The 23,039-nt window shown below is 57.6% G+C and overlaps 2 protein-coding genes across 2 annotated transcripts in view; one reads left to right on the top strand and one right to left on the bottom strand.

The window, feature by feature from the left end:
* The window catches only part of INPP5A (inositol polyphosphate-5-phosphatase A), a 258,361-nt gene extending 238,823 nt beyond the window's left edge, over positions 1-19,538 (top strand). Inside the window, exons 12-16 of the mRNA XM_030805019.1 lie at positions 4,538-4,611; positions 13,763-13,874; positions 16,910-16,978; positions 17,928-18,015; positions 18,104-19,538. Coding sequence (XP_030660879.1) covers positions 4,538-4,611; positions 13,763-13,874; positions 16,910-16,978; positions 17,928-18,008 — 336 coding nt within the window. The 3' untranslated portion in view covers positions 18,009-18,015; positions 18,104-19,538. The remainder of the gene's footprint in view (positions 1-4,537; positions 4,612-13,762; positions 13,875-16,909; positions 16,979-17,927; positions 18,016-18,103) is intronic.
* NKX6-2 (NK6 homeobox 2) lies at positions 19,247-22,241 on the bottom strand. Its single transcript, XM_030805006.1, has 4 exons — positions 21,643-22,241; positions 21,381-21,553; positions 20,639-21,271; positions 19,247-19,507 (listed from the first exon to the last, which is right to left on the bottom strand). Exons 1-3 carry the CDS (start codon positions 22,046-22,048, stop codon positions 21,014-21,016), a joined length of 837 nt encoding a protein of 278 aa, XP_030660866.1. The 5' UTR covers positions 22,049-22,241; the 3' UTR covers positions 19,247-19,507; positions 20,639-21,013.
* Positions 22,242-23,039: the final 798 nt, after the last annotated feature.

The following is a 23,039-nucleotide window of genomic DNA, read 5'->3' as shown; positions in this document are numbered from 1 at the left end:
TCTGTTACAGGTGACTGTGGCGCAGCATGTGCTTCCTCATGACGCCCAGGCCCCTCTCTCCTGCAGCCCAGGTCAAGGCAGGAGGCCGCTCGGTTTTCCATCTGCACAGCCGGGCCTGTCCTTCCTGGGCGGTCCTTTGTCCACTGTCTTCCTGAGGGGAGTTTGAGGAGAAGCCCCAGGTCTAACTCTGTGGCAGACAGGCCCGCCGCCCTGCATCTCGGGACGCAGCAGGCAGTGTTTCCACTATAAGTGTGGGGAGAGGGGCCCACTTTCAGAGAAAGAATTTGGCATCTGGTGAGAGCATCTCGTTTCCAGGGGGAATTTCAGAGAGTTTGCATCTGCATAATATAAATACACACTTGGCAAAAGCAAAACACAAAGCCAGGCTCTTTGGATTCTTAGACTAAAGATGTGTTGGGACCACCAGGCTTCGTGCCGCGTCTGGTTCGACCTCGACTCCCTGGTGTGCTCTGCAGAGGTCATGGCGTCTTCGGGTGCCACATGCCCGTCTCTGGGTGGCACAGGCCCCTGAGAGTGCTATGAACTTGCATCTCCAGCTTTTCAAGTTTTACTGGAGTGTCATCAAGGCAGTAACTTGATGTGAGAAAGAAAGCAAATGCCTAGATTGTCTGGAGACCACACGCTGGGAATGGGAAAGGCACCGCGGTGCACTGCGGGGGCGTGTGTTCATTTGACAACCCTCTAGGTGCCTGCTCTGAGCCAGGCCCTGCTCTGGGTTAACAAGACAGACAGACACATCCCTGCCATGGAGCTCTGGGGGTGGCAGGTGAGCAGCACAGTGGGGCGGAGCCTGGGGACAGCACGGTGGGGCGGAGCCTGGGGACAGCACGGTGGGGCGGAGCCTGGGGACAGCACGGTGGGGCGGAGCCTGGGGGTGCCATGAGGAGGCTTGCTGAGAACAGCCGTGAGCAGTCACCCCAGGTGACTCCAAGCTGTGGGAGGCCAGTGCAGTGCAGGGACCCAGTGGGTCACTTTGGAGGGCAGGTCCACATTCATTGTAACAACTAAAAAAATTCCCAAAAATCAAGACCCACCAAAGACGATCTTATAGTCACAAACTGTGAACCACATAGGGACACATTCCACAGATAGCAAGACTCCAGAGGTACAACAAAGGCAGGGCAGACCCTCAATAATGCCAAATCATTGAATAATTGATACAAATTATAAAATAATATTGTAAATTATTAAAAGCATGACAGAATTAGAAACGTAAGTACCACACTACGAAAAAAATCCCAACAGATTAAAAAAATGTAGGACTTGTAGAAGTATTACCATTAAAATTAAAAGCTCTGGGGATGAATTAAGTGCTGGAGTAGACACGGCTGGAGAAGGGATTGAGGAATGGGATGGCAGGCCTGGGGAACAGCCCAGAATGCAGCACAGAAACGTGGCAGGATGGGACAGGAGGATCAGGGGCTGGGAGAGGAGGGAAGATCCCAGCGCTCACACTGTGAGGGTCACAAGGGGCACACTGGAGAGTCGATGGCTGGGTGTCTTCCAGAATTATCCAAGACATAAACCTCAGGAAGCATGGTGAGTCCTGAGCAGGAGGAACAGAAGTAAATCCACACACAGACCCGTCAGAGTGAAACAGTGGAACATCGAACATGAAGAGAAGATTTTTAAAGCAATGTGGGAAAAATGTCCTATTACCTACAAGAATGTAAGTGGCAATGGGTTTCCAGAACAACCACAAAAATACACACCAGGAGAAGTGGAGGCATTCAGTCAAAGAGCTGGTGGAAAACCCCACCCACACACTTAGAGTTCTCTCAGCAGCCAACTCAGCCTTCAGAACGCTGGCCACCATAAAGACAGTACCCCACAATGGAGAGACGCAGCCCCACCAGCAGGTCCCACAGAGAACCAGGAGTAGCTGAGCTTCTGGAGCAGGGTGGGATGAAGAAGGAAGAAGAACATTTGTGTAAAGCTTAAAAACAATGTAGGCTAAGGCGAGCTGCTTTTTGTGGACTCATGCATGGCGGTAATATAAAAACATACTTGGGGCTGGGCGCAGTAGAACACTTCGGGGGCCGAGGCAGGAGGATTGCTCGAGGCCAGGAGTCTCAGACAAGCCAGGGCAATGTGGCAAGACCCCGTCTTTACAAAAAATAAAGACTTGGCGGGAGTGGTGGCACACGCCTGTAATTCCAGCTGCTCGGGAGGCCGAGGCAGGAGAATCACTTGAGCCCAGGAGGCAGAGGTTGCAGTGAGCTGAGATCACACCACTGCACTCCAGCCTGGGTGACAGAGGGAGACTCTGTCTCAATAAATAAATAAATTAAATAAATAGATAAATAAATAAATAACTTAAAAACCATACTTGGGATTCTTGAAAGGTCTGAGTTACATTGGGAGGAATGAGAGGGTTTGGTGGTGCAGGGGAGATCTGATCCCTTCCTGCCAGTGCCTTCCTGAAATCTCAAAATGTGTTGTATCGTAGAGATTCAGGGAACCTGCCATCAGCATTTTGATGAAAGCCACTGGATGGCAATGACTCCTTTCCGACTCTCAGCAGATCTCATAGATGCTCCTGGGCAGGACTTAGGGAAATCTGGGCTCCTAGGCTCATAGCTGGTGCCTGCAGAGCCAAGAACCGCATGGCACCTAGTGGCTGGCAGCCTCCCTGCTGCCTCCTCACCTCCACACCTGAGAAGCCAGCGGGGCCCACACTGGGACTGGGGACCCTGCTGCATCTCTGAAGTGGGGGAGCCTTAGACTTAAGCTCCAGAATGACCTAGAGATGATGTGTGTTTAAAGGCCTGTGTATGAATGTATCTGAGTAAATGCCTGCATGCAAACACACACATGCCTGCACACACGTAAACACATGCCTGCATGCAAACACACACACCTGCATACACATAAACACATGCCTGCATGCAGACACACACATGCCTGTGCACAGATAAACATGTGCCTGCATGCAAACACACATATGCCTGTGTATGCATAAACATGTGCCTGCATGCACATACATGTCTGCATGCAAACACACATGCCTGTGCACACATAAACACGTGCCTGCCTGCATGCAAACACACATGCCTGCACACGCATAAACGTGCCTGTATGCAAACACACATATGCCTGTGTATGCACAAACACGTACCTGCATGCACACACATGCCTGCATGCACACATATGCCTGCATAGGCATAAACGCTTGCATGCATGCAAACACACACATGCCCATGCACGCATAAACACGTGCCTGCATGCAAACACACACATGCCCGTGCATGCATAAACACATGCCTGCATGCAAACACACACATGCCTGTGCATGCATAAACACATGCCTGCATGCAAACACACACATGCCTGCATACACATAAACACACATGTGTAGGATTGGTCCAGAGCCCATGCCCCTACTCTGCCTTTGAGGAGGGGCATCTGTCTCCCGAGGCCTCTGCTGCATCCCCACCCCACTTAGGAGCTGACTTGGGGCCCTTCCCAGAGGCTGTGGGTGCTGGAGGGAGGGAGTTGCTCCCTGGAAGGGGAACTGGAGCTGTACCCTCTTAGGAGGCAGGAGGCAGCAGGGCTGTGAATGCCTGTGCTCCAGGCAGGAGGCCTGGGCCAGTGGCTCAGGTAGCAGCCTGGCACAGGGTAATGACTGTGTGCACAAGGCCGCTGATTGCCCGTTTCAGGGATGATGGACGAGGTCACAGGAAGAGCCGGGATATGGTGTGGTTTTGAGGGAGCTCTAGCTCAATGCCATGCCCTGCACAGCTGTGGAGACATGACTAATGAATAGCACCGGAGAGGGTGTGCGTGGTGACCGCTCAGAAACATGGCTGGGCTGGGCCAGTCCTGCAGGGGTGGGAGGGTGTGTGTGGTGACTGCTCAGGAACACGGCCGGGGCCAGTCCTGCAGGGGTGGGAGGGTGTGTGTGGTGACCGTTCAGAAACACGGCCGGGCCGGGCCAGTCCTGCAGGGGTGGGAGGCAATGCCCGCCTGGGGCTTTTGGAAGAGTCTCAGGGGGCAAGGCCATTTGCTGCCTCCCGTGCATGTGGGAATGAGTTTTGCCCCCGAGCTGCTGCCAGAATCTCACCAGTGTGCACCTTGGGGCCATTTTCCCTGATCTGTTCTCACAAAGCTGACATTGCTTACTCTGCAGGTTACTTGACACTCTGGGCAGGACAGGAGCTGTGTTCTTGTGCTAGGGGAGCCAGCCCTAGGGAGGAGAGGCCGAGAGGGGCTCCTGCTGGGGCTGCCACGGCAGTGCCCGAGGCCACGAGTGCTTCTCTGGCGTCCCCAACAGAGAAAGGTCTCTGGGCGGGCAGAGCACGCCTGTAACGGGCAGCACAGGTCCCACTGTCTGCAGCAGAGGCAGGCAGACACCAGAGCCTGCTGGCACCACAGAGCTTTCTGGTGGCAGATGTGGTGGCTCTGGGAAGGGCAAATGTCACACCGAGCATTCGAGTGTCCCAGGTGCACACAGACACACTTGCCCCCAGCGAGGAAAACCAATGTGACTTTATTTTCTGCTCTTTCATTTCTTTAGCTCTTGGAGTTTGACAAGGAGTTGTCTGTCTTTAAGGACAGACTGTATGAACTGGACATCTCGTTCCCTCCCAGGTAAGGAACATGCTGTTTGCTGGATGAACCCGGCCGGGAAGGCGGCGTCTCCACCCTCCCAGTCTCTGGTGCATCTGCGTGTCTGTGTGTGCCAGTGTGTGCTGGGCATGAGTGTGTGCATTCTGTGTGCATCCGGAGTGTGCATACCATACCTGTGTGTACACGTGTGTGTTGTGCATCTGTGTGTGAACGTGTGTGCACATGTGCATGAGTGTGTGTGTGCATATGTGTGTCTGTGCACCTGTGCATCTGTGTGCACGTGTGTCTGCACATGTGCATCTGTGTGTGCACGAGTGTGTGTTCTTGTGTGCATAGTGTTTTTGTGTGTGCACATGTATTTGTGTGTCCTGCACTTGTGTGCGAACTGCACCTTCTCCTGCCCTTTTCATGACATGAAGAAAGCAAGCAGCTGAGAATAATAAGTAATTCTGTTATCTTTTTTCAAAAAAGGTTTTTTCCAATATGCAAAATATGTTCTTATCAGACTTGCACACGAGGGGCCCATGGGGACTGTGTGTTATGGATCTTTCTGGGAATATCGGGGCCTCCAAATGCAGTGTGTCCACGTGGGTGTGGATGTGTTTAAGGTATGCGTGTGTGTGTGCCTGGGTTTGAATGTGCGGATGTTGCGTGGGTGTCCATGTGTGTGCAGACCTGGTGCAGATGTGCATGGGGCGTGCATTACACAGTTGTGGATATGTGTGCACAAGGTGTGCTTGCGTACATGGTTGCATATGTGAGCATGAGTGAGAATGTGTGTGACGTGTGTGTGCATAGGGCTTATGCATGTGGCTGTGTGTTCCACGGATGTGTGTGCACGTGTGTGTGTTCACGCGTGGAGATGTGTGCCTGGGTGTGGATGTTTGTGTGCCTTTTTATGCAGATTTGCTGGCACAGAGCAGTTCTCACTGTTGGAAGCCGCAGGGGACTTCCACTGGCAGATGTGGACTTTGCCTCTCAGCTAGGAGCAAGAGTGGGAGCCAGAGGATGCGGCCTCAGGGAGCTTGGGGACACAGGCTTTCCTGAAGCCAGAGGCAGTGCTGAGGGCTGAGCCTTGAAAGTGACAGAGCACTTTGGTGTCCAGGGGAAGTTTTTGGAGAGGTTGGAGGAGCCTCCAGAAGGCGGTGGCCCAGGTCTCTTGCCCTCCTCACGAGCTTCTTCCTGTTCTGCAAAGACACCGAGCCTCCCTGCCAGGCATGCCAGCCTCATCCTGCAGGAGGTGCAGGAAGCCCCAGGGGATCTCAGGTCAACACCCCTCTTCCTGGAGGGCTCCCCCATCCCGCTTGGATTTAAAGTCTGACTGCTGGACACACAGGCCCCCAGAGAGCCCCTCGTGCCCAGTGGCATTCCAGAAAGATCCGTGGACCCCAACCCTCAGCGTTCCCAGGTACCCACGCACCCAGTGGCATTCCAGAACCATGGACCCCGACCCTCAGTGTTCCCAGGTGCCCACGCAGGCCGGGCTTGCTCTTCGGCATTTGGCTGGGTGAGATCGGCTTCCGCTTTCTCACTGCTTCTGCCCTGGCGGGGGGTCCCGAGTGCCTCTGCATGCCAGGCTCGTCCACCTGCCGCCTCACACTCTTCCCCGTGCAGCTCCGCACCTGTCAGGACACGTTGGCCTTCCTGTGCTTTCCCGAAGGCTGCCAGGGCTCTGAGGCCGTGGGGAGGCGTCCTTGCCACGGCCTGGCCCCTGAGGCCTGTGTGTGACCCAGCTCCTCAGAAGCTGGGAGCCGAGCCGCCATCTGCACCTGCTGGTCTGGCAGCGTCTCCTTCCCGCGGTGGCTCCCGGTTTTCAGAATCGTTTCATAGTTTTTGCTGTTGTTGTTTGAGTGAACGCATTGCAAACTGGCCGAGTAGCCAAATGCATTGTCCCGTCACTGCCTCCCAGTCCCCACCCCGGTTTTGGGTGGAGGTGAGCTCACCGCCTTGGAGTGGCTTGAGGCACCTTGTCAGCATTGGTGGGCAGGACCCTCTCGCAGGCAGTAGACACTGCATGGGGAGAGCCCGCACCTGCTGACCCAGAGAGGAGACAACATTCCTAGCGCAAAGCTCAGGAACAGCCGTGCCCGGGACGTTGGTGCGCACGCTGGCAGAGTGACGCCAGGAAACGTGTCATTGGCGGATGGGTCTGAAGACCAGCAGGGTCTTCTCTTGCAAAGATGTTTGCCACTGATCCCATGGATGAATAGAACTGTGCTCTGAATGAATTGTAACTGAATGCTGTCATTTTGCCAGAAAAGGTGCTAATATTTCAGACATTTATACAGCCCTCAATTTTTGTCCTTAACTAAAAGCACAGTGCTTCCTCATGCCTTCTTTAGGGACAGCCACAAAAGTGACCTGTTTGAGGTGGTCAGGAGCAGGAGGGTGAGCAGGCGGGAAGGAAGCTGGCCCGACCTTGGGCTGCCTCTGCCTCCGCATAAAGAACTCTCCCGGGCGGGACCCTGAGCTGTAAGATGGTGCCTTCGGGCCAGGACAGCACCCAGGATACAGCCTCCCAAAGGCCTTTCATGCCATGCGCTATTTCCATTGGGTGTAACGTGTTAACGCTCTACATGTGTGCTTAGAATTACTGGGGGACAAGGGACCCATATTGGCAGGGATGAGTCTCGCCCACCCTGGTCTCTGGAAACCAGGAGGCTGTGAGTGGATGCGGGGTCAGATGGCGTCAGCCCTTAGTGGTGAGCAGGGGCGGCGGTGGGCTTTCTGCACCCAGCATTGGTCTGCCTGGCTCCCTAGAAGCCAAGGCCCTCCGGGCAGGATTGTGGTGTGCGCCTCAACAGCAGCCCTGCAGCCCCCACCCCGTAGCTCCCCCGACCCCGTAGCTCCTGATACGCGTGGCTCCCGGTACAGCCCAGGCTCAGGTGGCGGCGATTTGGACACCCCAGCGGTAGCATGGAGCTGCCGCCTTTTTGCGCATCCTAGCTAGAAGTGAATTTCTAATTTTTAGTTTAACTTTGAGAATTAACCGTCATTAACTCTAAGATAAAGAGATTTAAGATGGCCCCGCAGTGGCCATTCCACTGGCGTGACAGCCCAACGTTTCCAGGCGTTAGCATTTCTCACGAAACCCTGTGTAGAACAGGGCTGGCGAGGGCAGCGCCTCTGGAACCAGAGTCCCAGCTCTACCCCTGACACTGCAGAGTTGGGCACATCGCTCACCCGTCGTGGCCTCAGCGTCCGCCCTCAAGATGGTGTCGTCTCCTCTGGGCAGGCTGAGCCTTCAGGCCCAGGCCTGCCCGCCAGTACCCACCCCCAGGTCAGCCCCTCTGCAGCCAGAGAGCCGGACGCTCCCAAGTCGCTGCAGTGTCGCCGGCCATCGGGTGGCTCCTGTCGCAGCTTCCGGAATGTGGGGGTCACTGCGCTTCCTCGCGGAGGCCGTGGTGCTACGCATAGTCAGCTGGGGTTTGGCTCTTCCTCTTTGTCTGTGGACGCTGAGTGTATGGAGGATGGGAACTGTCAGTCCGTTGCCTGGAGGCTCCCTGTGTCTGTGGACTCCTTATGTAGTGAAGAGACTGCATCACTCTATTTATTAAGAAGAAAACTACATGCCACCATCGAAACGGCCCCGCAGAGCCTCGCTGGCCGCCCCAGTGGCCTGGCCACTTCCCTCTTCCAGCTAATGAAGACCCCGGAGCTTTTGTCCATGTGGGTTCCATCTATGGGTCATTGCCATCCGTTTTTAAATATTTATTAGTTCGTTTTAAAAATAACAACAATTACATGTTTACATAAGTAACATTTTTGTGAAAAAAGTACCAGTGCACGGGGAGGTCTTCTTCTGCCAGGGCGTGATCTGGCGGCCGCACACACAGGTCCCGGGAAATCCCAGCCACCCAGGGTGTGGGAGTCTCGATGTGGCACGTCTGGCACCCAGTGCATGCAGCACCTTCCTCGGAACGGCAGAGCTCAGCAGAGGAGTCTCTGTGGCGGGACGCCACCAGCCTCTGGGACGAATATGTTTTCCAGCACCCTCGGGTCTTCTTGAAGGCTTAAATTTTGTCATTGGCAGCAAATAGCATCCGCTGCTGCTGGAAGAGGCAGGCTCGTCCACCCTTCTGCAGAAAATGTCTGTTAACCACCAAGGTCTAAGTTACCGCAGCCTGTCTGTCAATCTTTCTGGCAAAATGTGGTGCCCGTGAAAACAAGCAGCTGCTTTAGCTGGCGACTCAGATGCAGGCACGCTCCCCTGAGAGACGAGGGCCGTGTCGTGTCGTCCCTCTGGGCAGAGGGCTCCCTGGAGGCCTCATCTCATCCCACCCAGCCCAAGACCCCATCTCCCAGGCCTGAGGTTCAACACAAGGAATCATTTCTCCTGCTTCCCTCGTAAGTGAAAATAGCTTTTTGTTTAGTGCTGAGGGATTGACCCTGGGAGAGACCCTGCCCAGCACGGCCCGGCCTCTGCCTGGTTCCCACACCGGCGCCAGCAGTTTTACCACCTTGGGCAGCGTTTGCCACGTCCGTGCAACACCAGCTCCGTGAAATCAGTGAATGTCACCTTAGTGTCCTTGTCAATGTAGATATCCCCTCTCAGACTGCTGCAGGGGTTCCAGGGACCCACAGGGGGCCACATGCCAACTCCAGAACTGCCCAAAACTTGGAAGTATCCCCAGTGCCCATGAAGAGTGGGACGGACACTCCACACTGACACGGAGGCCACGGCAGCCACCCCGTGAAGAGTGGGACGGACACTCAGCACTGACACGGCGGCCCCGGCAGCCGCCCCGTGAAGAGTGGGACGGACACTCAGCACTGAGCCACCACTGCGCACAGCTCCACAAGTGAGTTTAAAGCCGGGTTGCACAGGTGGAGACGAGGCCCTGGGACTCCACAGGGTGCCCTTACTGCAGGCGGGGAATCACCTCCCTCTGCCCTTCCCGGTGGAGGCCTCTGGGCTGTGGGCCCACACAGGGTGCGGTGGGCTGGCGAACACCCATGTCCCATGTGCACTTGGCCTTGTGTGTGCCTTACTGTGAAGTGAAGTTTACTAAAATAAATGGAAAAATTTAGAAGTTCTATCACTACCCGTCAAAACTTTTCAAAGTTTTTATCATATTCAGAGCACATCAAATGGGAAAAAATAACTCCTTCCCAAAGGAAGATTGACTCTCAGAGGTGGGAAAGGGATGTTTTCATTGAACAAACAATTACTGAGCAAGATCAAGTTTTAGCTTTTGAAAAAGACAAAAATATACGCAACGCAGGAATGAACTGCCCAGACAAGTCCAGCCAGAGGTGGTCGCTCTTTAATGGACACGTATGTTTTTAAATTAGGGATTAGGAGGCCCCTTTCAAACTTTCTGTGGGCCATGATTTACGTTCTCCTGTCTTTAGATGTGTATTTATAGTGTAATAATTATCTAGCAAAATGAGCTGTATTGCCTGCAAGCTGGGTGCTCAGGAGGGAGCGAGGCCACCCATCCACCTGGTGGTCACAAACCCTGGCTACCTGCGGCTCATACAGACTGTGGGACCTGTGCCGAGGGGGAGGACAGTGAGGGAACCCGACCCACGGAAAAGGCCTGCCAAGGGCTCTGGTCACCCCCAAGAGCTTTGTCCCTCAAGATGTGGGCGAGGGGCGCACCCGGGACAGCTTCCTGCTCTGTTGCCCAGGCTGGAGTGCAGTGGTGACCTCGGCTCACTGCAGCCCCATCCCCCCTCAGCCTCCCAAGTAGCTGGGACTACAGGTGTGCACCACCACGCCTGGCTAACTTTTTTATTTTGTATAGAGACAGGGTCTCACTACGTTGTCCAGGCTGGTCTCAAACTCCTGGGCTCAAGCAATCCTCCCGCCTCAGCCTCTCAAAGTGCTGGGATGACAGGCGTGAGCCCCCGTGCCCAGCCCCACAGACCCTCTTGGAAGTCTGTGCCACTTCCTTCTCCCACACGGTAGCTTCAGTGTTGTCCCAGCTGAAAGCATTTAGTTCTTTCTCTTTGGTTTTAGGGCCTTCTCCTTTTCAGGAATTTCAGTGGCAGCTGGTGTGTTTGGAAGCGGGTGTCTGAAGCCAGCGTTGCCGGTGGTGCCTGCAGGCTGCACAGGAAGGCAGAGCAGCTTCGATGAGGTGCTGCTTGTGACGGGCGTGCGTCAAAACCGTTTTCTCTGTGGTATGCTACACCCTCCTGCTCCTTGTACACAAGAGCAGCGTGGTAATTGGTTAATATTTTCACCAGGCGGGAGTCAGAGGAGGGACTTTCACCCTGACGCCCACCTGGAGAAGTGAAGCTGCACTCCTGCTTCTTCCTCTGAGCACGGCCCGGGGAGCTGGTGTGAACTGTCGCCGTTTGCTTGTGGTTCAGGGCGGCTGAGCACTGTGGCGAAGCCATGGGCCCCTACCCAGCCTGCCTTCTGGGGCCCTCCCAGGCCCGTTGGTCTCTCCTGTGCCGTCGGCCCTGCCCCAAGACCTCGACATAGCCAGGCTTCTCCGCCTGTTGTCTGCTTCTCGGGCCCATGGCGACCCTACCTACTCCTCCCAGCCTGCTCAGGTCCTAAAGCTGGGCCTTGTCAGCAGGGCCAGTCAGCCTGGCCACAGCCAACAATCTGCCGTGCAGCCTACACAGGGGCCGCTGCCCGCATCCTACAGGGAGGAGAGAGGGGCAGGGAGGACGGGCAGTGCCTGCAGGCGAGCACAGGAGCACGATTGTTCGCCCTATCACAGCCGCTCCCACGCTGTGGGGGCAGGTGCACCCCTGTCCTGTGTGCCCCCCTCCCTCACCCAGCAGGTATGCTTTCAGATAAGCCCACATGCCTGGCACTCCTGCATCAGTCACTGCTGGGCAGCGTCCAGCGTCCTGCTGCTCTGCGGTGTGGCCCTGCCAGTGCCTCCCGCCTGTGGGTACAGCGGTGGTGTGCAGTCCACACTGGCCTTCCCCAGACCCAGCTGGAACCAGCCCCTCCTGCATTTCTCCCTGGGTGTTGGGGACCACAGGGAGCACCCCTGGCTGTGGATTAAGGGTGCTGCCCCCAACAGCCTGGCCAGGACACCCCTCTCACCCAGGCGTCTTCTTCCTGTTGAGTCGTCTGTGAACACTCCCAGGGCAGCCCTTCCTGGAGCAGATGGGCTGAGGAAGCCGCTGCCACTCGGGCGTCCCTGTTCTCCCTTGCTCATCCCCAGAGCCCAGTCTGTCTGAGCAACAATGCCCATCAGACCCTGTCCCATGGACAGAGGGCGGCTGTGCTTCCTGCCACGCCCTGGCTTCTCTCCGTGCCCCCAGGGGGCGCCAGGCGGCACAGACTCTCCAGGCTCCATGGGGTGCATGAGGAGTGAGAACTGGTTCGGTTCCAGCTTCCTATTTAGAAGTCACCTATTGTGTGCTGTGTGGATGTGTGTCCGAGGGGCAGTGGACGTGTGTCCAGAGGGTAGTGGACGTGTGTCCGGAGGGTAGTGGACGTGTGTCCGGATGCAGTGGACGTGTGCCGGGGGCAGTGGACGTGTGTCCGGGAGGCAGTGGATGTGTGTTGGGGGCAGTGGACGTGTGCCGGGGGCAGTGGACGTGTATCCGGATGCAGTGGATGTGTGTCCGCATGCAGTGGATGTGTGTCCGGATGCGATGGACATGTGTCTGGGAGCAGTGGACGTGTGTTGGGGGCTGAGCAGGCTCCTACCTGCATCCAGTTTCCACTCGTGTCCGCGGTTGGGGTCAGCTGAGAAGCTCCTGAACAAGGTGGCCCAGCCTCTCAAACGTGTGAAATGGGACAGGCCACCAGGTTGCTGCTTCTCCTGAAAAAACGTGCAGCTGTTCTCTGCTCTGTGCTCTTCAGAAACATGCATGACACGTAGGCCCTACATAGTTGTTTTTAACCAAGCAGTGACTTTGCCCAAGGCCATGTGGCAGCCACGGCTCCTGTGAGTGTCGCTCCCACTGGAACGTGGGGAGGATGGGAGCTCCTGCGTCAGGGCAGAGCAAGTTCCGAGTCCCCGGCTGTTTCCAGGTGGTTGGGCACAGGGCCCACAGGCGCCCCTGTGGGCAGGGTCCGGGGGGCATGGGAGGGGCTGCAGAATCCGCAGCTGAGGTGCCAGGACGGACCCGAAACCCAGTCACAGCCAACAGGGAAATTTCACAGAGAATCAGATCCCAGTCGCGACAGGTGCTGTATGATATTTTGGAATTAACTGAAAAAACTCTTGAGACTCTAGTGAAGGCCACGAGGTGTTGAGAGTAAGCAGAGATGCTGCACGTAGGATCCCCGGGGTTTGTTCACTCCAAGTGGAATTCGTTACCTCTTCAGTGCAGTCCCAAGCAACATGCCCATTTGGGGGTGGGTTTGCAGCCTGATGGTTGGGCCGGGCCCCGAGAACCTGCAGGCCCTGAAGTGGGGGCTGTGCTTGCATGTTCCAGACACGGCGGGTGGTGGGGGCCATGGCCATGAGGCTCCAGGCTGGTGGGCGAGTGATCAGTCCGTGTGTGTGTGGACTGCTCTGCTGTGTGAGGGCGGGGGCCGACAGCTCAGAGACGCAGCAAGGCCGCTGAGGAGCCCAGGTGAGCTGTGCCCTGGCGGTGCGGGATGCGCTCACTGTGTGGATGAAGGGCTCCGCCCTCAGGGCTAGTGGCACCGCCATGTGGCCAGCCCCATTCCCAGGCCCGCAGAGGGCATGGGCAGGCCCGGGAAGCAGTGAGTCGGGGACAGTCACCCTCCACCGCAGCAGTGACCCAGGGCCACGGCCTGAGCACCTGGACGCTCCCCGAGGTGGGAATGGCGTTAGTCAAAGCGGAGACGCATATGCCACACCCCAGAGCTGCCTGCACTTAGAGGCGTTTCGAGCTGAGCTGGGCCGGGTCACCGGGTGGAGGAGCATCCTGGGACCAGATGACACTGGCTGCCATTTTGTTTCCACGGAGGTTTTCATCATACTTTAGACCATGTTCAAAAAACCAACAAAAACCAAAGCTCAACAGACAATTTCATGCAGTAAAGGAAGGACTGAAGATACTGCGCTATGGCTAAAATTTAATCTCACATAAAAATAAGTTTGATATAGAACTTAAATGGTGAATTTGGTTTTATATTCTAGAAACTTCCATACGTGTATTCATTCCCCAGGTAGTGCTCGCCATTCTAAGGTGTATTGGGAGAGAATCGGCACAGCCATCCCTTTGGGGCTGAGGACGGCCCAAGCCGGCCAGCTGACCCTCTGCCTTCATGTCTCCCCAGCTACCCGTACAGTGAGGATGCCCGCCAAGGTGAGCAGTACATGAACACCCGGTGCCCGGCCTGGTGTGACCGCATCCTCATGTCCCCGTCTGCCAAGGAGCTGGTGCTGAGGGTGAGTGTGTGCTGCCCCGGCCCTGGGCGCAGAGGGACGTGGAGCGCTAGGTCTGGTCTGGCCCGGCCCTGGTGACAGGGCCCCAGGGGTGGGGGCACCCGGTCTGGGGAATGCTGCCAGGTTGGGCCCTGACTTCGTCCTGCCATGAGCTGCACCCCGGCGCTGGGTCACCTCTGAGCCAGCACTTGGGCTGGGACAGCAGCAGATGGAGCCGAGTTCCTGGGCCATGGGCAGCCAGCGTCGTCCTGAGTTTGAAACATACACGGGTGGTTGGCAGGAAGTGTTTTCAGATCGTGGTTCGTTGTATCCTTGGAAGTCAGCGTGCTCTTGTACATTCCAGCGCTCACGGGCCGCGCCGTGAAGCACAGTAGAAATGTCTGAGGTTGTTTTCCTAAGTTGTAAATTAGAGCCAGATTCATTTGGAGCCTTGATAAGTTAAAAATGAATGGGCGACATTTTCAGATGACATGGGCCTTGGGAAATTTTCAGATTTCCTGTGATTTTTTTTTTAATAATTTTTTTTTTTTTTTACAAAAAAGGAGATAGGGGCTTGCTTGCTATATTGGCCAGGCTGGTCTCAAATTCCTGGGCTCCAGTGTTCCGCCCGCCTCGGCCTCCCAAAGTGCCCGGACTACAGGCGGGAGCCACGGCGCCCGGCCAATTCTGTGATTTTTCAGTTCCCACATTTTAACATACAAGGAGTGTTTTCAGAAGAATCAATATCTGAATTGGTTTTGTCAACCCCGTGAATGAAAATTAAATGCAGATAGTAACGAAGCTTGCGGGTGTGCGTGGGAACTGCAGCCGTGCCCAGCACCCAGAGCTGGGGCCTCTGACCATGATGTGGGTGGGCAATCGGAAGGAGGCTGGAGACTCTGGTGGTACTACTGCCAGCCTGGTGGGTTCTGCCGCCCTCTCCACTGTCCCAGGCCCAGAGCAGGGACAGGAGCCCCCTACTAACCCCGACCTCAATGCCAGCTGTCTGAGGCTCCTGTTGTCCCTCACTGCCCGTCTGTTTCCCTGTGCCAGACGGCACCAGACCCCAGGCACAGCAAACACCTGGGTGCAGGTGTGCCCTCAGCAGGGCAGGGAACCTCTGCAGCCCCGGTCCCTGAGATGCACCCTGCTGGCCTCTGCCACGTGGCTCTGTCTGCCGGGCTGGGTTCCTTACCGTTCCTTCCTACATCCTGGAACACCCTGGGTGCAGCCTGCCCTCTGTCCCTGGCTTTGCTGTGAGGAGCCTGCCTGGTGGGGGCCTGGGCTGGAGGCAGGGCCCCTTGACGTCCCTGGGTTCTGCAGCCAGCCTGGCTCCTCTGCAGCCCCACCTCTGGCCTGTGGGCAGGGCCTGTGCCCATCATTGAGGAAAGCGTGCTGGCCCAAGCCCAAAAGCCCAGGAGTGGGCTCGGCCTGGAGCCTGGCTGTGGACATGCCGCTGCCTCTCTGGCTGGGCTCACTGGTAGGCATGCCAGTCGCTCAGTGCCACATGGTGAGTGCTCCCATCTGCCGGCGTGAGAGCGGGTCAGGCATGTGGAGCCCAGGGCTGCCACCAGCGGGGCAGGAGCCTCCCGGGGACTCGGGCACAGATGCCATCCCCTGGAAAACGTCGGAGGTCACGCGAGTGCAGATTGGTGAGCAGCGCCCAAGGGCAGAAGGCTGGCAGGGCTGTGGCCTCCCCACATTGTGCTGCCGCTGCCAGGGCTCCACCAGCTCAGAGCAGGGCAGCATTGCAGCCCGTTTTCCATTCACTCACAGCCTCTCATGTTCTCTGGACCCGGCACTTGACACTTCACGCTCAGGGTGGAGGACGGAGCCTCTCAACACACACCTGGCGGCCTTTGACAGCCCCTGCCTCCTGGGACCAGAGTTTGGACAGGCTCTCCCCCTGGGGCCACCCAGCGGGCAGCGGGTATGCGGGACAAGCAGACGGGCGCCGGGCGCGCTCCGCAGCCTCATCCATCATGACATGCGCCGTCACCTCGTCACCAAGCTCCGTTCTGCCTCCGCAGCCCTAAAACACCAAAAGGGGCTCGGGACGCGGGCGGTGCTGCTTGGGAGCCTCGGTGACAAGTGTTCAGTGAGGTGTGCCGCGCGCTGCCTGTGCCCGCCGTAATTTGTTTATCTGTCCAAAGATTATGCAGTTGAAAATCCACAATTTTATGCTGCCTTTGTAAATTACCACGCTGCGTTTGATGAATGTTTCTCCACTTCCGCGGGGGCGCCGCTTCACCCGCAAGAGACGGGAAGGTGCGCTCATGCATGCGGTGCCGAAGCTTGTTTTCATTCTTTCTGGCAGGCGCCCATGCTGGAAAGTAAATCTGACCTTAAGCTTCCCATTGCATTAAAGATAATTCAGTTTTAACTCGATAGTCTCAGATGCTCCAGCTGTGGATATAAAATTCCAGCCCAAGCAGAGTCGAGTGCTGACCAGCGGCAAACCCCTTCCGGAGGCGCCCGGAATACAGGCACCCGCCGAGAAGTGCGCACACAGCCGTGAATTACTATGCACAGATTGCTTTGTGTAGTGGTGTGGAATTCGGTGTCTGTTCTTGTTTGAGCACTGAGTTCTAGGTTAATAGAACAGTCAAAAACAAATCAGTGGGAAAATTGGAACTAGATGGGCTGCCTCAGAGGAGCACACCTGCACAGAAAGCTGGGACACACACACTCCTGTAAACAGGGCCCCCTGCAACTCCCCTGAGAGCCCAGGAGCATGTCTGGGAGAGAGGAGCTTGGGAGCCGGGCCAGCACCCGCGGCTCCCCACGCGACCCCTCCTAGAGGCAGATACCTCTTATCCAAAAGGGCCAGGGTCAAGGTGCTGAGGCACTGCCACGTCACCAGAGCCTTTGGTCCATGAGCTGGCCTCTCTCTCAGGGGCCGGGCAGGGCGGGTGGCAGAGGCTGGGGAGGTACTGGCAGGGGCCAACGCCGCCCATCTCTCTGCCCCCACAAAACCCTGATTTTCCTGCCAGTCAGCCCCCAACTGGCCCCAGGATGCCCCACCTCCCCACACTCACCTGTCTGTTTCCCCTTTCCAGTCGGAGAGCGAGGAGAAGGTTGTCACCTATGACCACATTGGGCCCAACGTCTGCATGGGAGACCACAAGGTGACAGACTGAGGTCCAGGGGCCGGGCTGGGGGACCAAGGGGAAGCTAGGGAGCTGGGGGGCTGGGGCCGGTGGGCGGGCGGGTGCTGGGGCTGCCAGGCAGGTGGGCGGGGGTTGGCCAGTCTCTCCTCTCCTGCTCTCCTGTCTTCTTAGTCTGACTCTACAGAGTAGGCCAAGTTGGTCTGTTTTTATTTAATTTTAATAAAATATCATAAGCTAGGTGGGTAAGTAGGAAGAAGGCAGAAATGACTAGCTACAATAGAATAAAATACATAATTTAATATTTGTAAAAAAAATGTTGTCCACAGCTGATTGTTTCTGAAGGCTGTTTTGCAAATACGCAGCTGCAGTGTTTTAATGGCCTTCTTGGGGCAGGCTCACCGTCAGCCGAGGAGCCGGGGTGAGGGCGCTCCCCGCCGTGTGCCGAGGGGCAGCACTGGCACAGATCGTTTATTCAGGCAACTGCACCTCGAGAGTGTGCACAGGGGACAGATCAAATCTCATTTTCAGCCAAATAAATGAGTTAGCTTCTTCCACGTTGGAGGCCCAGAGCTGTGAGCCCCAAACACACCCAGATAAGACGCTGGACCTGCCAGGTGCGGCAGAGCCGAGGGCGGGAGAGCCTTCCTTCCCCGCTTCATTTGGGGCCTACTTAGCCATTCTTTTACATCAGTTTTTCCATTAATTTTTTTACCTGGAAATAACACCTTCCTTGCAAAACCTCTCATGGCCCGCCTGGCTCCAGTTCCACATTCACAGGGCCCCCGACCCCTGCTCTGCCGTGGCTGCACACAAGGGCCAAGCTGCCTCTGCTGGCCATCAGCTCCTCCCAGCCCGGTTCGTGGCTGCCCTTGTGAGACGCAGGGTCCAGGGGTGCGACGGGAGGCGGCGGCATGTGCTGCGCTGTCCCACGTGCGCTGTGCTGACACCCTCCTCTCTTCTGCTGCAGCCCGTGTTCCTGGCCTTCCGAATCATGCCCGGGGCAGGTAAACCTCATGCCCATGTGCACAAGTGTTGTGTCGTGCAGTGACGTGGTGGTAAATATGACTCCTCCCTCTAGTTCAGCTTTTACGCAGCTTTTCCTGGTGCGTTTGTTCCTTTAACAAATTACAAATTCCATGACAGGGAAGAGATGCCAGCGCCACGAGAGGACCCTTCGTGAGCCCTCCCTGTAGCCGTGTACCGAATACGCACTCTTGAAAGCTGCATCAAGAACCCGCCCAAGCGCCACCTGCTAGACGGCCAGCCCCACACTTCGCTTCAGCCTCCGGACCATTCCGGAACAGCCTCACATACCTCACTGTCTCGTCTGTTCATGTGACATTAAGTAGAAATATTGGGTTTTTTTTTTAAATAAGTCACAGTCCTGTTGTCAAAACTCTAATAGACAGCAAAGAGGGTTCATGCCGTAGACTCCGCAGTTTTCAGTTTTTAATGATTGTCAGTGGAGGGGCTTCTCCAGCACAGAGACCCCCCCACTGTGTCCAGAGACCCCCTCTGCCAGGTGGAGGTGTGTCCAGGGGCTGGGGAAGCCGAGACGGGCGCTCCCTCTGCCGGCCAGCAGCGTGGCCCTGAGCGTGGCGAGGGCGTCTGTCTCTGCCGATGCTCCTTCCGCGGCACTGACTCTGCGCCGTGTCACATGGTTTTTGAATCACACTGCAGCTGCTTTCCATTTTTATATATATATAAATACATATAAATATATACTTTTTAAAAATAATTTATAAATCTTACCAAAACTTATGCTAAATGTACTTTCCAGTAAGAACGCACAGGAGAGTCCCATCAGCAGGCGGCAGCACTGGAGCCTCGGAGCTCAGCTGTGTGTCCGTCAACACACAAATTAGGAAAAACACACTTGGCCTCGCCGTCGTGGGTAAAATCGGCCCCACAGCACGTCTGCACTAGCGGCCGTTACTCCCGTGCCGTTCTTCTGTGTAATATTAAGAACTGAATGTGAAGTTTATAGCTAGCCTGGGTGTACCTTTTAAGAATTTTGTAAACCGTTTGTCTGTCTTTTGTTACTGTTTTATGGTGCCAAGTATTCTACATTACAACAATGATAACATGGGAGAAATAGAAATAGCCTAGTTTGCTTCCAATAGAAACTGCTTTTAACATGGGCTGTATATACAAATATTAAAGAGAAACAAAACTGTACATTTCCTCATTGCTCCGCTACAAACAACCCACGTAATAACCTTGTTGCAAATATTTTTCTCCTATAGCACTAAGTACAGCATTAAAAGGTGATTAGAGAGTCTGTTGATGAAACACAAATGTATGTTTTATTGATTTTACTTTAGAACACTACAGAGTTCCTGGACCGGGTGAAGGCATTAGCTGGGTGTTTGGGATAAATACTACCACTGCAAGTGACTGCTGTCCACTGCGGAATCTGTTCTCGGTGGAAGCACCGGTCCGTGTCCCTGCTGTGGTTGCCGCTGTCCGCAGTTCCACACGGAGTCCGCCCCACGGGTTTCAGCTGTTGGTCGTTCTGAGGGCCTTTAGAAGTGACTGGTCTGGTTCCTAAGCAATAAAATTGACCGTGGTGAAAATAGTCCCGTGTTGCTTTGTTTTTCTTCCTTTCCCTTCTCCTGCCACCTTTGAAATGCTAACTCGGAGCGGCCTCCTGTATACCCTGTTATTTGAGATCAAGCTCATTAGAAATCCGGGAATTTCACTGGTATCACACACTGTCAGAAAACACCAAGCCCTTCCTTAAGTGGAGAAAAACAGCCCTTTGGACTTTCTACTGTAATAAAGTATTTACCCCTCAACATTTTAAAACGGGATTATATAAATGCTTTGCCTTCCTCAAAACTTTAAAACTGGAAGCCCCTCTGCTCTGAGCTGAGCTGAGAGGGGCTCCCCACAGAAAAGCGTTGCTTCTGCCCTTCAAGTTGCTTCCTTGTAAAGAAGGCTGCTAAGAGCCTAAAACAAAACGCGTCGAGTTTAAGCCGTTTATATTTCTCTTTAACGCTTCCGAAAATGCCTTCCAAGAGAAATCGTACCACCGCAATGATATAATTATTTACATTTAATTTTTGAAAATTAAAACTCCACAGTCACGCCCATTAAGATGCAGCGATGGGCAGCCCCGGCCACAGAGGCTGCCGGAGGGTGGAGGGGTTTTGTCAACCGGAGTCACAGCCCCGTGGAGCTGGCGGCATTTCAGGGCAGGACAGGGGTCCCCTGAGCCCCCCGCCGGGCGCTGCGGGGCTTGTCCAGGGGGCTTCCAGCTCCCTGACCCCGCGTGACCCATGGGAGGCCCCGCCGCTCCGCAGGCGTAATTATTTCGGATTTCTCTTTGCGGTCCTAGTTTGGAAGAAACTGCTTTCCACCGCGGGACGATCTAGCGGGATGGTGATCGAAGGGCCTCCGTGCAGCGGTTCAGACCCGGTTCCACCGGCTGAGCCCAGGGTGGGCCTGTGGGATGCTCCGCTTATGCTCAGAGGGTCTTTCGAAATAATCAGAGCAAACCCCTCGGCCGAGCGGGAACGGGTGCCCGGCGGCAACGAGTACGTGGCCCCAAAGCGGGAAAAGGGAAGAAGAAAAACCTCCCCCGGGGGCTCGAGGCGGGTACGCGGCTCACCCGCCCTTTCGGAGCCCCCCAAGCGCGTCCGAATCCGCCCCGAGGCGAGGCGGGCCGGGCCATACCTGCTGCTCCGTCCCCGGCTCCGTCCCGGGCTCCTGGCGGCTGTCGCTGCGGTTCCTTCCCGCGGGCCGGGCCCCTTCCCTGCGCCTTCGCCGCCTCCTCGCGCCTGCCCGGGGCCCGCAGCCTCCGCACCGGGAACTCGGAGGACCCGAGGCCGCCGCGCGCCCGAAGCCGGGTCTCGCAGGGGCGAAGCCGGGGCCGGGGAGGGGCCGCCTCGCTCCGGGTTCGAGACGGAAGAAACACGCGGTGCAGGCTCCGGAGCGGCGGCTCCGACGGGGACCCGTTAAATAATTTATTGATGATACAAAGCGACTCGCGCCCACCCGGGACCGCCCCCGGATTTTGCAAAAATAGACTCGCCCCCACCCCGCGCGTCCTCACAAGGCGTCCCCCGCGCCGCCGCCGCCGCACGGGCTGACCAGCGCCAAGTTCGAGGGTTTGTGCTTCTTGAGCAGCCGCGTGATCTTCTCGTCGTCCGAGTTGGGGTCCAGGGGCCGGTTGTATTCGTCGTCGTCCTCCGCGTCCGAGCCGCCCACCTTCAGCTTCTCGGCGTCTGAGTCCTGCTTCTTCTTGGCCGACGCCATCTCCGCCGCGTGCCGCTTGCGCCACTTGGTCCGGCGGTTCTGGAACCAGACCTGGGGGCGGACGGGGCGGTCAGGCGGCCGTGGGGCCCGGGGCTGGCGCTGGGGCCGTTCGCAGGACGCGAGCCCCCGGCTCTGCTCTCCCGAGCCCCGCCGCGCTCACCTTCACCTGGCTCTCGGTCATGCCCAGTGAGTAGGCGAGACGCGCGCGCTCCGGGCCCGCCAGGTACTTGGTCTGCTCGAAGGTTTTCTCCAGCGCGAAGATCTGCTGACCCGAGAAGGTCGGGCGCGAGTGCTTCTTCTTCCCGTCCTTGTCCAGGACGCCGCCGGCCGGGGCTGCAAGGTAGGGGAGGGGAAGGAGGTCAGCGGCCGGCGGGGTCCCCTCCGCGCCCACCTGCCCCGCAGCCCCCGCGCGGGCCACTCACCCGGGCCAGCCAGACGCGGGTCCCTCCAGGGCGCGCCCTGCACCACGCCGGGCCAGAAGATGGGCGGGCGCCCCGGCAGCTCGCCCAGGGGCTTGGGGTAGCCGCGCGCCACGGCAGCCGCGGGCCCAAAGTAGACGCCAGCGGACGACGCGAGCCCGTTGAGCCGGGGCAGCCCCCCCAGGAGGCCCCCGCCCGCCGTGCCCACGGGCCGGCCCAAGATGTCGCTGATGCCGTGCGGGGTCCCGAGCGGGAGCTGCGCGCCCAGGCCCCCCAGCGCGGGCGCCTTGAAGCCCGCCGGACCCTGCAGCGCGTAGGGGAACAGCGACGTCTTCATCTCGGCCATGTTGTGCAGCGCGGCCAGCGGGGCACTGCTCAGCACGAACGCGCCCGGGCGGTTAGTGTCCATGGGCGCCGCCGCCGCCGGCCTGGGCTCCCATCCGGGCCCCGCCGCCGCCGCCCCTGCCCGCCGGCCCGGGAAGTTTGCGCGCGGCCCGGGCGGGCGTTGGCTGCAGCGCGGGGCGCGGGGCGCGGGGGGCGGGCGGGCGGCTCCGGCGCGGGGCGGGCGTGCGGGCGGCGGCGGCTGCGGCTCCGGGGCCGGTCGGAGCGGCGCCGCGCGGGACGGACGCGCTGATAACGGGGGCCCCCGGGGCGCGGCGCGCGCGCTGATTGGCTGCGGGCCCCGCGGTCCGGCCATTGGCCAGCGCCCCCCCCCTCCGCCCGCGCGCCCCCGTCGGCCGCGCACTCCATGAAGGGCCCATTAGCGCGGCAGGTGCCTCCCGGGCTGTAAATTCGCCCCCTGATTTATCTCCCCGGGGACGAAATAAATCCCGCTTGGATGGGAGTTTAGTTAGGCAAAGGTTTTCATGCGAAATCAGGGAAAAATACGAGAACATATTTTATTAACGGAAAGAATGCAGATTTGAGGACCCGCCCGCGCGCTCGGAGCGCCCCCCTCGGGGAAGAACCCCGGCCCGCGTCCCAGTCGCTACTGCTCCGCCGCCCGGGGCTGGGGTGGGTGTGGGCGGCCGCGGACGCCGGCGGGGAACGCGCTCCCGGCGGGTCGGGGCCACAGGAGGGCGGAGGACGCGGGCCTCAGAGTCCACGGAATCCACGGGCCTCACGGCCGGGCGAGGCTCGCACGGAGCTGCCTCTGGTTTCACCGACACGCGGCCGGCGCGGTGGAGGAGTGAGGCAGGCGGGAGCGGGCCGGGGAGGCGGGTCCCGGGACCACACGCGCGGCCCGGCGCTTCCCCGTTGTTGGCCTCCAGGTCTCCCGTTGGGGGTCCCCCAGGATGTGACCTGGGCCCACGACTTCGCCCACGGACCGCCTCTCGCGAATCCCCGGCCGGGAGAACAGAGACCAGGGCGGCCTCAGCGCGTAAGCCCTGTCCAGGGCC

The sequence above is a fragment of the Nomascus leucogenys genome, chromosome 3, assembly GCF_006542625.1.
Source record: "Nomascus leucogenys isolate Asia chromosome 3, Asia_NLE_v1, whole genome shotgun sequence".
Taxonomy (NCBI): Eukaryota; Metazoa; Chordata; class Mammalia; order Primates; family Hylobatidae; genus Nomascus; species Nomascus leucogenys.
The sequence above is the reverse complement of the archived record's forward strand: the minus strand, read 5'-3'. Positions and strand labels throughout refer to the sequence as shown.